The following is a 14,951-nucleotide window of genomic DNA, read 5'->3' on the forward strand; positions in this document are numbered from 1 at the left end:
AATGACATATATAAAGAATCAATACATAAATGCAGTATATTTTAGTTAATCAAACAGTATACATGATGCGAGAGTGTTCGTCTACTGTCTGAAATAAATCAATAATTTGTAATTATGCAGGGTGCAATATATTGCTTTTAGTTAGTTATTTATGTTTTGGAGGTCGGCGTTAGATTTGGCTGTTGTTTTAATAATTTATGTTCCTGTGCCATTTTATTGCTTTTATTGCCATTAGAATTTAAAAACAGCATTTTAGTGGCATACCTAAGAAATAAGGAAGTAAAAGCAGTAGATCTGATATGCATAATTATTTAATAATCCGTGTATTTGTTTGTATAACAAATGAAATTGTATATTTAGTGGAGGAAATTGATATATCATTAACATCACATACAAGCGAAAATATACTGATCCTTGTCCATGGTTATTCTAATAACATTAAGCAATGAGAAAAAATATACTTCCAAATAACTATGAAATCTAACTAATTTAATATAAATATTAAAAAAAATGTGAAATCTAACCAATTTAATATAAATATAGAAAAATGTAAGTATTTTCACAGCATTTTAATTCAGAGAATTCAGAAGATTGTCTATGAACTATTCCTAACATTTCTGGGAATAATTTGACTGATACTGAACCCCTAATCTTCTTAATACTGAAAAGGCATCTCTCATTGTAAGAGAAATCGCCAATGTAAAATTTAAAATTAGGCCCCCGCTTTGGGAGGGGGAACTACTTTGGCGAAGATGTTATCAGAGATATTTTTTTTAGAGCTGCGTCTGATTGCCTCTAAAAATATTATTAGAGTTATTAAAATTCTGTGTTGAAAACTAAGTTTTTTGGGGTGAGAGTCTAATTTTAAATGATTGACTAAAATTAAAACCAAGCTGTTTGGCAACTTAATTCCTTACTTGGCAATATTTCTCTGTTACTCATAATTTTTATGATAAATTTTGAACGTATTTGGAAACTTAACTTCAGTTTAAAAAAACTTGTATAATATTACAAGGGTCGTTTAACCCTCTCACTGCATAATTTTTTTTTATCAAAATAGGTTAAAAAATTGTGTATTTTTTTTATTAAATACTTCAAATCTACATGTATTTTAGAGTTAAAAATATACAAAAAAATTTTTGTAAAAGAGTTTTTTTTTTTTTTCCAAATATAGCATTAGATCATAGAAAAAGGTTGTCAGAATACTGAAATTGAAGAATAATGTTATAAAAAGAAAATTTTGAAAATTAATATTGGGTAAATTATGATTTAGTTTATAAAATATAAAGGTAAAACATACATATATATACTAATGAAAATATATGCATAATGTAATATTTTGCGTATCAATTTTGCTCCACTGTTGAAAGTTTTCAATAGAAACTGAATTTTCAGATTCATCACTATCTGCAGAGGAATCCGAGAAATTTTCATCAGGTTCATTATAACTATCTTCAATATACTTGAAATCAGAGTCAGAACAACTATTAGTGTCGAAATTATTGTCAGGAATATAGGTTATATCACTCGCGAAACGCTTCCTGCCAGACATCTTTGAGCTCTGAAAAGCACATGCAAAATGCTACATTACATATTCTTGTATAGTTGGCAGAAATGTGGACAACTAACGCCATATCTTAGCCCACATCTAAATAAACAATTAAACATAACAGAAATGAAACTGTTCACACCATTCGTTCACTCTTGTCTGTGACATCGTTTGTTCACCATATTGTGCATGCAATCTTCTGAAAATCTCAGTTGGTTTAACTTTCTCCTTCATAGGAAATTTGGTTACACACCGCTCCTCCACAGCCACAGCCACAGCCACACTGGTTGCTGCCATGTTCGCTGCAATTGCTGCGCATGCGCCAAATACGTCATGATGTGTACTAGTAGCTCGAAAAGGAATACATTACGTCACCCGCAAGTTTCATCATGATCCGGCTATTCATCAATTATTTATGTACGAAAATCCCCATCAACTTTGAACGACCCTTGTATGATCATGTTAACCAAATTATTGATCATAACAAGCTAATGCATTTTACATATTTTCATACATAATTTGGACATTTCATATACGTCTTTAGCATGCACTTTGGCAATTTGATAACAATATTGGAATGATAACTTTCAGTCATTTTTAGTCATTAAGTCAGATCAAATTAAGTGGCATCTAACTGCATAAAAAACTAGCCAATTTTCGTGCATATTGTGGAACAGATTTGCAGTAGAAGAATAGTTATTCAAATATTCTTAATATAGCATTCAGACAAAATGTATAAGATCTCTCACTTCACATTTGAAGCCAGTTTCAGATGCTTTGGATGAAATCCAAAAGGATAATTATAGCATTGTCAGAACCGTTGTCAAAACAAGTTTGAAAAGGTCTTCAAAACAGCTTAATCATGCTAAAGCTTGCATAAAATTGTTTAAAACATTATATGAACAATCATTATCATCAGTACATTCTTTATTTAGACTATATATATATATATATATATATATATATATTTGTTAAAATACAAAGCTGAAGCTTTACAGCAAATGAAAAGGAATAGACATTGCAAAGGACCATTTCAGGAAGGTGCTTGCACTCTCATGCAGGTCAACTATTGTTCGAGAAATAGAAACTTTCTTAGGGTTCTGGTGCCCTGATGCCAAGGTATCTTTATGCAAGTCGAGTTTTCATTTGCATTGTTAATTAATAATTGAAGCAGGAGATGAAATAAATTTTTGGCAATCTTCATAAAAAATAGGGACTTTTCATCTGGGTGGTTTCATCCTTGTGAAAAATGCTAATTGTTATAAAGCTGCACTCAAAAATATTAGATTAGCATGAGAGTGCTGAAATGTTCACCAATCGGAACAATTGTTCACATTGTGCTTCTCGGAAGAGGACTTGGATATTCCGGTAAATTAAACTTAATTTTCACTGAAATGACAAACTGCTGTATACATAAGGGATAAAAAGAGAATGAATGTAGGTTTTTTTTTTGGGGGGGGGAGAAAGATTAAAATTTTTCGTTTGGCGGAGAAATCTGGAGTGAACATAGACCATAAAGTTAGTAAAAATGTCTTATACAAAATCTTCAAAATTCTGTCAGAAATTCAATTTTTTATACGATCTATGTTATAGTTTAACTGCCCTGATTTCTTTCTGGCCTTCAATGTACATGCCAGTTTCCTATGCAGTGAGAGGAAAAACAAACAAACAAAACAAAAAAAAAAAAAAAAAAAAAAAAAAAAAAAAAAAAAAAAATCTGAACAGCAAGAAAACATTTTTATAGAGCAATGAAATTTTGGCAATACATCTAGGTAACATATTTAATTCATTAGATTTTCGATGCAAACGTCCATGTATTGTGCAGTACAAGTGCCGGATGTCAGTTTGTGAGGTGGAGTTCCATGTCTGTTGCACTTGGTCGATAAATACAGGGGTAGTTAATGGTGGTTGTGGATGATGCTTGAGTTGTCATCTAATGATGTCCCATATGTGCTCAAGTGAAGAAAGATCTATGCCAAGGGCAACATGTCGACACTGTGTAGAGTATCTTGATTTATAACAGCACTATGAAGGCGAGAATTACCCTCATACCGCTGTTATAAAGCGGTCGTGAGCACTTAGCCGACAGAGTCAACATGGACATTTAGCCGACAAGAACACTTGGCTGACAGGACATTTAGCTGACAATGAGTCTCGCCTTCCCGATTGTTTTCAGATTTCTAATACTTTCACATTTTATTATTACTTTGCTTAATACGTCATGCTACATTCATTCCCATATAAAGTCATTTGGCTCCTCCCTCTAATGAAATTTCCTTTCCCTGTCAGGAAATAGAGTGATTGACCCTACACCTTGCCACACTGGAACAACTTTTTCTATCTGAAATATTATTTACACATTAGGCATCGTATATTTATTAATCTGGTATAGGTCTCCGGCACAGGAATTCATGCCTCGTGGCCTGCAACCATCTAACAGAAGTAGGTTTGCTTTTTTTTTCATTTGGTTTATGTAATTATGGGAAAGTCTATCTACCTAAGGGGAGGGATACCTTCGTGAAGGGCTTTCAAAGGAAAACTGGCTCATAACACATGGGGAAAACCATGAGAAAGCCCATGCAGGCAGTCCATTCGCTGATTCGAAATTCGGACCGAACTACCAGTTCTCAGTGACTTTACCGCTTGACCATTGCCGGGCCTAACAGAAATAGAGTGACCATTTTACTTAATATATAATAGTAATGAAACGAAAAGGTATTAGAAATTTGAAAGCATTAGGAAGAGCGAGATTGGAAAATTAATATCATTAACTAAACAAGAAAAATATTAATGATGTGAAAGTGTTCAAAGGAACCCAGTTGATTAAATGAAGAAGCTTTATGGGCTATTTTTGCAGATCCAATATTAAAATGTAACTAAGTGACTGTAATGTAACTAGCTAAAAAAAATATTTTTTCATTTCAAAAAATAATTCGTATTTCCTGACAAGAAATTTCAACGCTTTTTCAATTTCGCCTAGTATACACCAAACAGCACAATATATATCAAACTATACTAAATTACACAATAATTAAAAGAACATATGGGAGCTTTATGGGGAAAGAATGAATTTTACTGATAGGTGAAAAAATGACTTAAATATTGAACTTATGGAGAAGTCAAGAATTTTCGCAAGTTTAAATAATTATTGGGTACGTTTCAGCTAACGTCACTGTTGACTTAATGTCCTATTGACTAAAAGTCTTGACTGTTAAATGTCCCATAGCTAAATGTTCTATCGGCTAAGTGTCCTTGTCGGCTAAGTGTCCTTGTTGGCTAAATATCCTGTTGGCTCCTGTAAGTGTCCTGTCGGCTAAATGTCTTGTCGGCTAACTGTCCATGTCGGCTAAATGACCTGTCGGCTAAGTGTCCATGCTGGCTAACTGGTGTCGGTTAAGCATCTCATTAGCTAAGGGTCACGGACCCGTTAAAAACGCCCTTGAATGCTGTTAATGAATGGCAGTGGAACAGGTTGAATGACCAGACTGATGTACAGATTTGCAGTCAGGGTGCATGGGATAACTATGAGAGTGCTTCTGCTGTCATACGAAATTGCTTCTCAGACCATAACTTCAGTTATAGGTTCAATATATGTAAGACACAGACAGGTTGGTTGCAGGCGCTCACCTGGCTTTCTTCTAACCAACACGCAGCCATTACTGGCACTAAGGCAAATCCAGATTTCATTAGAAAACACAACAGTCTGTCCTCTAAGTAGCTTTTGCTTGACACACTGATATCACAAACGACAATGGTTTGGAGTTGGTTGAATGCACGCTACAGTGAATCTGGCTTGAAGCTGTTCTTCAAATAACTGATTTGTAAGAGTTCCTTGTGTCACTGTAATGCCAAATGCAGTTAGAAATTCTGCACCAGATGGAGTACAATGCACCACAGCCATACTCTGAACATGGCAGCCTTCCCTCTCAGTAATGCCGCATGGCTGTCCGAAACCTGTCTTCTTGAGTGAGTACATTCTCTTGACCACTGCTGCCAGCAATCATGCACGGTGTAAACATTCTTGCCAGATCTTTCTGCAATATTGTGGAAAGAAAATTCTCCTTCTCGTAGCCCTGTTACAAGATCCCGTTCAAAATAGTGAACTACTAATAATAGCTTATTTAAGACACAATAACACGCTGAATAAATACTAATTCAGAAGTCAAACAACAAAAATCAGCGTTATACCTAAAAAATTTTCATAGGACTAGTTTCGATGGTTTTACCGAACCATCATCTTCAGCTGCAAAACCGCAAATGAACAAGATAGGAAATAATGATTAGATAAGATAAGAAAGCCTGGACAAGAATAAGCAAGTGGCGCCATCTGTTGGCGAAACCAGAACTAAAACATAATTTCTCTAAAAGCCGAAGGCAAATTTGGATTGGAATTAGGATCGTTAACTAGAACACAAAGATTTTTATGAATGTGAAATGCCTCTAGAAAATCCAGTTCTCCAATGGAAGATGTTTTTTGAATAATTTTGGCAGCAGAAAAATTGAAAGTGTGATTTTCGGACCAACAATGTTGAGCAACAGAAGACTTCTGTGTTTCCTTTTTTCTAACATATGCCTCATGTTCTTTGACGCGAAATTTTAAGGCTCTCTTAGTTTGGCCAATGTAAATTAAACCACACTGGCAAGGAATCCTATAAATACCCCAGGAATTCATATCCGGAATGGGGTCCTTGAGTATAGAAGTTGGAATTTTATTGATGGGAGAATATTTGCGGTTTTGCAGCTGAAGATGATGGTTCGGTAAAACCATCGAAAGTAGTCCTGTGAAAATTTTGTAGGTATAACGCTGATTTTTGTTGTTTGACTTCTGAATTAATAGCTTATTTGTCATCTTAAATGTGGTCTGAACTAACATAAACTCACTATGTCAAAGTTCAATGATAGATAACGCTCATGAGTGTTTCACAGTGTGTATTTAAAGCAAACCTGATTTTCATGTTCATAGTGGCGCTACTAGTGCCACACTTATGCGCCTCATGCAAAATTCGAATAGATGTCATCTTTCAGATGTATAAACATGTCTACAAATTTTGTTTATCCAGCACAAATCCCTTTTTTCAAGTGTTTCTCAAATTTTTTTAGCATCAAGACCTACGAGCTCTGTAGAAAAACTAAAGTTGCTTTCTAAGAATTTTGTAGAAAAAGTTATTGTCTATGAGAGAGAAAGAAGAAATCCAGAAGAAAATAATGAAACAGATTAATGATATATAAATATGAGTAACTATCAACAACCTGTGAAATCAATAGTGATAAATTAATTAATAATTTAAATAAATACGTAACTGTAAAGCAAAACAAAACAAAACAAAACAAAAAAAAAAAAATCTGATATCTTTTCATTCTTCAATGATTATTATGTCATGTTGCAACCTATGTTTGGGAACCACTGTTATAATTTATATAGTATTTGAAATCTGCATTTCCATAAAGCAGGGTCAGTTGTTTCAATAATGGAATGCAGATGCACAGATTTATGGAAAATGACGAATTTGCTTAAGAGTGCTAACTATCAGCTTCAAATGAGAAGCTGATCTTGAGTTTATGCATACTGCTATGTTGCGACATCGTTATGATGATTTCTATCTTTTTGAAACTCAAGCTGCATAAAGGTGAGGTACTGTTATGAAGCAGTTACTGTCTGTATCTGTATGTAGTAGTATATCTATGCACTGTACATTTAATGCTATCATGTACTGAAAAGGTTTATATGTTAGGTAAAAGAGAGATCCATAGTTTAAAGTTTGAAACAGAATGCGCTTTTTTAAAAATTTTTTCTAATAATTTGATATTGGGAATATGCCAGTTTATCTTCGTGCTTTTTGAGAAGCAAATGCTGCACGCAGAAATAAGAAAGCACTTCCCGCTCCCATTATAAGTAAGCCAGAGAATCAGTTTCTATTCTAGTATCTTTGAAAATATAAAATTAATAGATCTATTTTTTATGAAATATGGATATATATTTTGTTTTCACTTACTTTTTGTTGAAAAGTTTTTATTTACAGTTTTTGAAAATACTTTTTCAGATTTTTATTTTGCTTTTTGTTGTAGAGTCTGGCAACATGTTGATTGTATGGGTTTGGACAGAAATAATATACCTGAAACATATTTATGTGAAAGATGTGAACCAAGGAAAGTAGATCGTCACAAGGCTAAGGTTTTGCAGACGCGTAAGAAAGTTGCAATGACAGGTAAGTTCATTTGCATGTTTTTAAAATTTTACTTGGAACATCTGATATTGTTCTTAATCTACTACATTACTGAAATATCTTCTAAATTCTTTTTTTTTTATGTGTATGTTTTTTTTTTTTTTAATTATTTTTGTAATTGTAGAATTAAATCATTTTAAAGGTTGCAAACTCTTGTGCAATACAGAATTTCGGTCAGAACTGTGACTAAATGTAGGATCTTGAAAATGGGCCTAAAAAATTGAATAATTTTAAAGTTTATAGATGTGATGTTTATAGCTGTGTTAAAGAAAATGTATGTAAAATAATAAAAGTATTTTGCATTGTCACTAATAGGTATGTCTGCCTTGAGAGATAAGTGTTTTACAGAGCAATTACAGTTTGAATATATAAAAAATATATAAATTATAGCTTTGATCTGGTTAGTTTTATGTATTCTTAAATATAGATATCTAAAAGAAATCCTCTTTGACTCCCATTTACAACAAATGAATGGAACCAAACAATAAAGTAATTGTCAGCAAAACTTTCTTTTGGACTGATTGAAGCCATTTAACCAGTAAGCTTTTCCACCTCGCTTGTTTTTATTGGCTCAGTCAGACTGATAATTACATGTGCACTTTTATTGTTTATCTATGCACTTTTATTGTTTAAAACATGCTGAGAAAAACATGGCTGTGAATTTAAATTTAAAAAAAAAATTGTCACAACAATAAATGCATGTAAAATAATAAACACATTTTGCATCATGGCTATTTAAACTTATCACAGTTAAATTTTAGGAGCAGTAGCTGTTTTCAGTCATAAAATAAGATGTGAAATGCTTTTAAATAGCAGTGATATGCATGAAGATGTGATTTGAAAGCAAGTAGTTCCTCTGTGCTACTTAAATATGGATGTATAATTCAAGTGTCGGTAGTAAATTAGAAATTGTGTGCAGATATAACATTAATAACTCATACTTTAATTCTTTCGCATCGAGAGACGACCAAATATGTTTCCAACAAACATCGAAAACGCCCATGTTTACGAATTTGTCTTGGAATAGTTTTCCTTTCCCCCTGCCTGGTAGATCCATTGTGTGCAGTTTCACTTTAGGGCCGGATTGCACCTGCGAACGTCAATAGCTTTCCGTATTTCTCCTTTATTTGCTTCAAAAGAATGATTGACATGTCTTTAAACAACTTGTGAAACCAATGAGCCATACACTAACGTGGAGGGGAAAGAACTAGGTAGAAAATAAAGGAGGCGTTGGGGCGGTTTGCCGTTGCCTGAACGAACGGGCGTTACGGGCGACTTCGATGCCAAAGAGTTAATGATAAACAAATATGGTAAATTTAATACAGTCCCACCCCTCCGGAATGAATGGCATCTGAATAAAATAAATTAAAAAAAAAATAAACTTTGAAAATTATTTTCTAAACTTTAAAAAAAAAAAAAAAAAAAAAAAAAAAATGTAACAAACTATTCCATGTACTGATTTTTAGCAGAGACAGGTTAAGATACATAATATCTGATTTTAGTTAAATATTTATCTCATAATACCTCATCAATCTTACCTGAAACTTTTTAAGAACTTTGAAATATATTAAGGCAAAAATATGAAAGGGTCTATCAGTGAGCAGAAGTTTTTAAGTTGCATCTTAGAATTTGAGGGAAAAGTACATCACTATGGGAGTTGTATAATGCAAATAACTTGTTCATTATCAGAAAATTTATGTCTTGCTATACTTTAAGAAATTATAATAGTAGTTGTATTCGTAGATATTATTCATACTGCTTGTTGGATTTATGCACACTATTCTTAAAACAAAGTTAACTGAAATCTTTTCAAATTTAGTTTGAAAAAAAAAATTAATTAAATAAGCCAGGTTAGTTAATTAACATAAGAATTGATTGAATGAAAATTTGGTAAAAATGTTAAATGAAATTTTAACAAAATCAAAACATTCTGTACTGTTCTGTTATCGAGACCGCATTTAGAAATGTATGTATGCATGCTTGTATATATGTATGTACACATATGCACACATACATACATTTCTGTATCTGGTCCCCCCTGATAACAGAACAGTACCCATTCCTGTGATAGATAAAAAATATTTTTATTATGAACTTTCTTTCTTCAGTATTATCAGAAACTGGATTAAACTTGATTAATATATATAAATTTTTTTCTTCTTTAAGCAAAACTAATATATTAAGTATATCTACATATATTTTTTTTTTCAGGGGGTGGCAATCTAACTTTACCAGTAGTATTTCATTCATGCCAGTATATTCTTCTGACTGTTAGATAATATTTATTTATTGTTCAGATTAATGATAAAAATTTTATTGTTTATATGCAGTTTAGTAACTTTCTTTGAGAGAACTATAAAAATAAAGTTAAAAAAAAGCTCTTGTATGCAATTTTGAAAAAATTTTTAATAACTTTTTTAAAAATATAATTTTCAAAATTTGTTCTAATTTGAGAGATAGGAACAAAACTAATAGAGTCTAATTTAATAAAATATGTTCTGAGATATTTGTTAACATTTTATGATGCTCATGAACATTTTTGATTTAAATATTGTAGGGTTTATATTTATTTTAACTAACATTTATTTTAAGTTTAAACTATCTTTCCTGTCAAGCCTTACTTTCCCCTGGAACTGCCAATGCCAGAATATGTAAATTTGAGTAGAACGCGCAAGCATTCAAATTATCAGCGGAAGTATTCTGATTTAAATAGAGAGGAAACAAGTTCGGTATGAGATTCTCTTACTTAGCGAGCGCGGAGGTAGTTAGCGAGGATTGAAGAACCCCACGTTGCGGCGTATGTGCTTGGCGGGAAGTAGTGGTCATCGTTCCAGTGAGCTTCAAGTCTGCTGAATTAGCAGCGGTATTGTAAAACGCGGTGAGTTAGTTATTTTAGAGAGCCTCGTAGTTAGAATCTTGTCTTTATTTTCTTTTCAGGTTATTATTTTTATTTGACTGCCAAGTTGGCACCGTCTGTAAGCGTCAAGAGAACGCAATTGTAATTTATTACGTTGAATAAAAAGGGACTTAAACCCTTCACAAGCTTCTATCTTTTATACAAGTTTTCACAGTCACCTCTTGGTTGCGTGCAAGTTGGAGGCGCGCAACGTTATAATATAAAATAAACATTATTTGATTTTACTTGCCTATAAAAGTATTAATTGTAATTCGATTTATGTAAATCTAATTTAAAATCATAAAATCAAAAGTAAAATCAAATTTTAATTTTCAGATAATCTTTCAAATAACCAATAACTGTAATTTCGCCAATTTATAAGATACTACTGTACATGTATTATCCGTTAAAACGTTAAGAAATAAGGCTTAAGTAATGTCATTTTCATTATACAGTCAAAAGTTGTTAATTCGGACACCCATAATCCGGACCTCAAAGCTACAAACTTTCTGTGCATGCATCGCGTTGACGCATGCGCATAAGACCTTTACGACTGTGCATATGCGTGTGCGCATGCGCATAATACGTTTTGGAAAATATGACCTATTGTAACCCTTTTTCTGCATCATCTCTCCTCCTTGAAATATTTCTAACTTTTACATAAGGTTTAGTTCTTAAAGGGGTATAGTAGTTATTTCTACTTCAACAGACTGTTCCAACCTAATTAAGATGCAAAAACGAAGCTTGATGTTATGTCATCTGGAAAGCTGAGTCGTGCCGATAGCTGATTGATTGCCGTGAGATGACGTCATGTCTGCTTCAGGTATAAGTATCTTGCATCGCTCTGGCTTATTCCTTCTGGTTCCTGTTTCTCTGCTCCGTGGTGTGCCGTTCCAGCCCCCATTGGAAGATTATATTGCGATGCATGCCAGCTAGTGACTAGTGCCATGATTCTGTTCCGAAAGATGACTTTTTCTGGATCCTGAAAAGCGGCCACAGTGTGAGCGACTGCCGTGGGCGACATCCTGTTTTCATGAAGGCGGCATTTTCAACACATAAGTTTCTGATATTGATTAAATTTATTCATTGTGTTTTTATTTTTATATATTGTTAATAAATTGGTTAAGTTTAAAACTTTTGTCTTCAATGTCTGCACAGTATATAACCTTAGGGAGCTTCTATTGCTACTTTTGCTAAAAGTTTAATTTTACAACTTTAAACTTTGCTTTTGCATCATTTTGGTTATGGGCCAAGCCCCTGAGTTATCTTTAGTGCAGACTTTTGAAGTTTAAAATTAATTTAGGACTTAAGAGACTGGGGGGGGGCGGTTTTTGTTGAAATTCAAATATGGCTACTGTCAATGTTATGCACAGTATTGCTAAACTTGATGCATATAACTACTTTACATGGTCTGAAGACATGAAGTTTGTCTTAAATGAGAAAAATGCATGGCTTTTGGTTAAAGGTATTAAAAAATGTCCTGATTTAAATGATGTTAAGGGTATTACAAAAGAAATTGTTGCCGACTATCGAAATAGAAGTCGTTTGGCATTATGATTGATTTATATGAATGTAAGCCCTGAATATAGAAACTTAATATGTGAAAAAATGATCCGGTAGTTGCATGGAATATGCTTGCCAAATTTTTTCAGCCAGATTATCGATCTAGACATATGTCCTTCTTTTCAGAGTTCTTAAATTGTAAAATTAAGCCAAATGAAAGTATTGGTTTCTTTTCTTCTAGATTAAAATGAATAACTGAACAATTGGCTGATATTAATCAGGCTGTAAGAGATGTATATATATGTTTTCAGTTTCTTAGGTTTCTTCCAGAAAAATATGATCAGGTAGTTCAGAATGTTTTGAGGTGGCCAGATGAAAAGTTCAGATTTAAAAATGTTGAACTCGAAATACTAGCAGAGGAAATGCGTCTTAATTTAAGGGAGATAGATAGGGAAAATTCCAATAAGACTATAGAAGTTCAAAGTACTCACTTTGAACCCAAATTTCAACAGATTAAAGGCTTCAAGTGTTATAAATGTGGCCGTCCAGATCATATTCAAAAGTACTGTAGAACGAAAGGTAATTTTTCCAGATCACTCTCGCCTGCTTCTTCTGTTTCCTCAGCTGTATCTAGTAGTAATAAAACATCCCCTAAGTGTAAGAATAAACCCAAATTGTCTAAAGGTAAAAATAATTCCCATGCTTAGTCCCTTTTCATAGCTCAAGCTAATGTTAACAACTTGGAGAAAAATGATGATAGTTGGATTTTTGATACTGCAGCATCTCATCATTTTTGTAAAAATTGTGAATTGTATGATACTTTTTCTCCTGTGAAGAATGAGAATATGCTAGTAGCTGTTGATGGGGCAACTTTTCCAATTCATGGAAAAGGTAAAAATGAAATTTGGGGATATAATTATTTTGTTTAAAGATGTTTTATACTCACCTGAACTGAGACGAAATTTAATATCTGGACCTAAGGTGGATATCAATGGAGCGAGATTTTATGGTAAAAATGTGCAAATTAAAATTACTAATGATGAAAATGAAACTATTTTCAAGGCTAAGTTGATATGAAGTAACTATCATGTATTCCCGGAAATAGTGAAAAAGGGGGGCAAATCTGTGAAATTTGAGGCATCCGTAGTTCAGCATAACAATAGTGAATTATGGCATGGTCGGTTTGGTCATATAAATTATGGTGCTATTGTCAGGACTAGTAAGAGACATTCAGTTCGAGGTCTTCCTGTGTTAAAGCACTCATCTAATTTGTTTTGTGAACATTGCCAAATCAATAAGCAAAGACGAATCTCCTATAGCCCCTTAGAAGGTATTCAAGTAAAGAGGCCGCTTGAAAGTGTTTTTTCTGATGTATGGGGACCTATTAACATTCCAGGTAGGAATAGTGAATGTTATTTCGTTTCCTTTATTGAAGAATATTCTCGTTATGTGGTAGTGTACCCCATTGTAGAGAAAAGTTAGGTGTTTGAAGTATTTGAAAGGCATATAGCACATGCTGAAATATCTCTGAACCTTAAGTTGAAATACTTTAGGACTGACAATGGACGAGAATATGATAATGAACAATTCAGGTCATATTGTAATAAAAATGGTGTAAAGCACGAATTTACAGATATATATACTCCGGAACAGAATGGAGTTTGTGAGAGATTCAATCAGACAGCTCTCAACAATGTACGTGCAATTTTACATGATAGTGGAATGAGTTCTGAATTTTGGTCAGATGCAGTGATGTATTTTGCATATTCATTTAATAGAATTTGTCATAAGGGCCAAGATAGAACCCCATTCGAATTGTATACTAAGCGGAAACCATCAGTGCGTCACCTTAAGGTATTTGGAACGATTGCCTACGTGGGAATTCCAAAAGCTAAAAGAAATTCTAAGCTTGATCCAAAGGCAACGAAGGGCCGATTGATTGGATACAGTGTACGAACAAAAGGGTACAAGATTTGGTTGGAAAATGAACAAAAGGTAGTAGAAACCCTAAATGCTACTTTTAAAGAGTCAGTTGGAATGCAGAGAAGTTACAGTGGAGCTGCACTGGGCACCCTTCCTGATTTGGAATCTGAAGAGAGGAACGAGTTCCAATCTACTGATACTCCAGTTGGCTATTTTCCTGAAATAGAGGAAAGAATTGATACCAGTATATCCTCTTCTATACCTAGCACTGACACTCAATCTACATTGAGACAGGTAGGTAACTTGGCTTCGCAAACCTGTTCCAAGGCCAGACGGCACTCGTACGGATGTGTACTATTTTGAGAAGGGGTCTAATCAAAGGCTACGATCACCTAATGATGTAGAAAAGTGTAGCACTGCATAATATTCAGTATGATCCTACCTTGTTTGATTTCAAGGGAAGCAATACTTATAGTGGTGAAATCGACCACTATATATCAACTGGCACTCCTTCAACGTCATATACCCAAGACAGCTGACTAGAGGTTTCAATTCCAAACACTTATAACCAGGCAATGAAATCCGCAGAAAAGCATAAATGGATAGAGGCGATGGAAGAGGAAATGGCAAACATGCGAAAGCATAAGATATGGCATCTTGTTCCACTTCCTAAAGACAAGACTCCACTAGGTTGCAGGTGGATTTTCAACATTAAACGTGACTAATTTGGAAACATTGTTCGTTTTAAAGCTCATTTAGTGGCTCAGGGTTATCGGCAAATTAAATACGATACCTATGATGAAACCTACTCTCCTGTAGTCAACTTTTCAGTAATAAGGCTATTTTTGTCTCTCCT

General features: G+C 33.5%; 1 protein-coding gene across 5 annotated transcripts in view; it reads left to right on the forward strand.

The window, feature by feature from the left end:
* The window catches only part of LOC118202825 (histone reader KMT2E-like), a 185,567-nt gene that overhangs the window by 52,354 nt on the left and 118,262 nt on the right, over positions 1 to 14,951 (forward strand). For all 5 annotated transcript variants that reach the window (XM_085824546.1, XM_085824532.1, XM_085824538.1 and 2 more), the window contains one exon: positions 7,616 to 7,755. In XM_085824546.1, coding sequence (XP_085680672.1) covers positions 7,616 to 7,755 — 140 coding nt within the window. The remainder of the gene's footprint in view (positions 1 to 7,615; positions 7,756 to 14,951) is intronic.

The sequence above is a fragment of the Stegodyphus dumicola genome, chromosome 1 (assembly GCF_044657685.1).
Source record: "Stegodyphus dumicola isolate Sdum_Otavi_A_Nest chromosome 1, ASM4465768v1".
Classification (NCBI taxonomy): Eukaryota; Metazoa; Arthropoda; class Arachnida; order Araneae; family Eresidae; genus Stegodyphus; species Stegodyphus dumicola.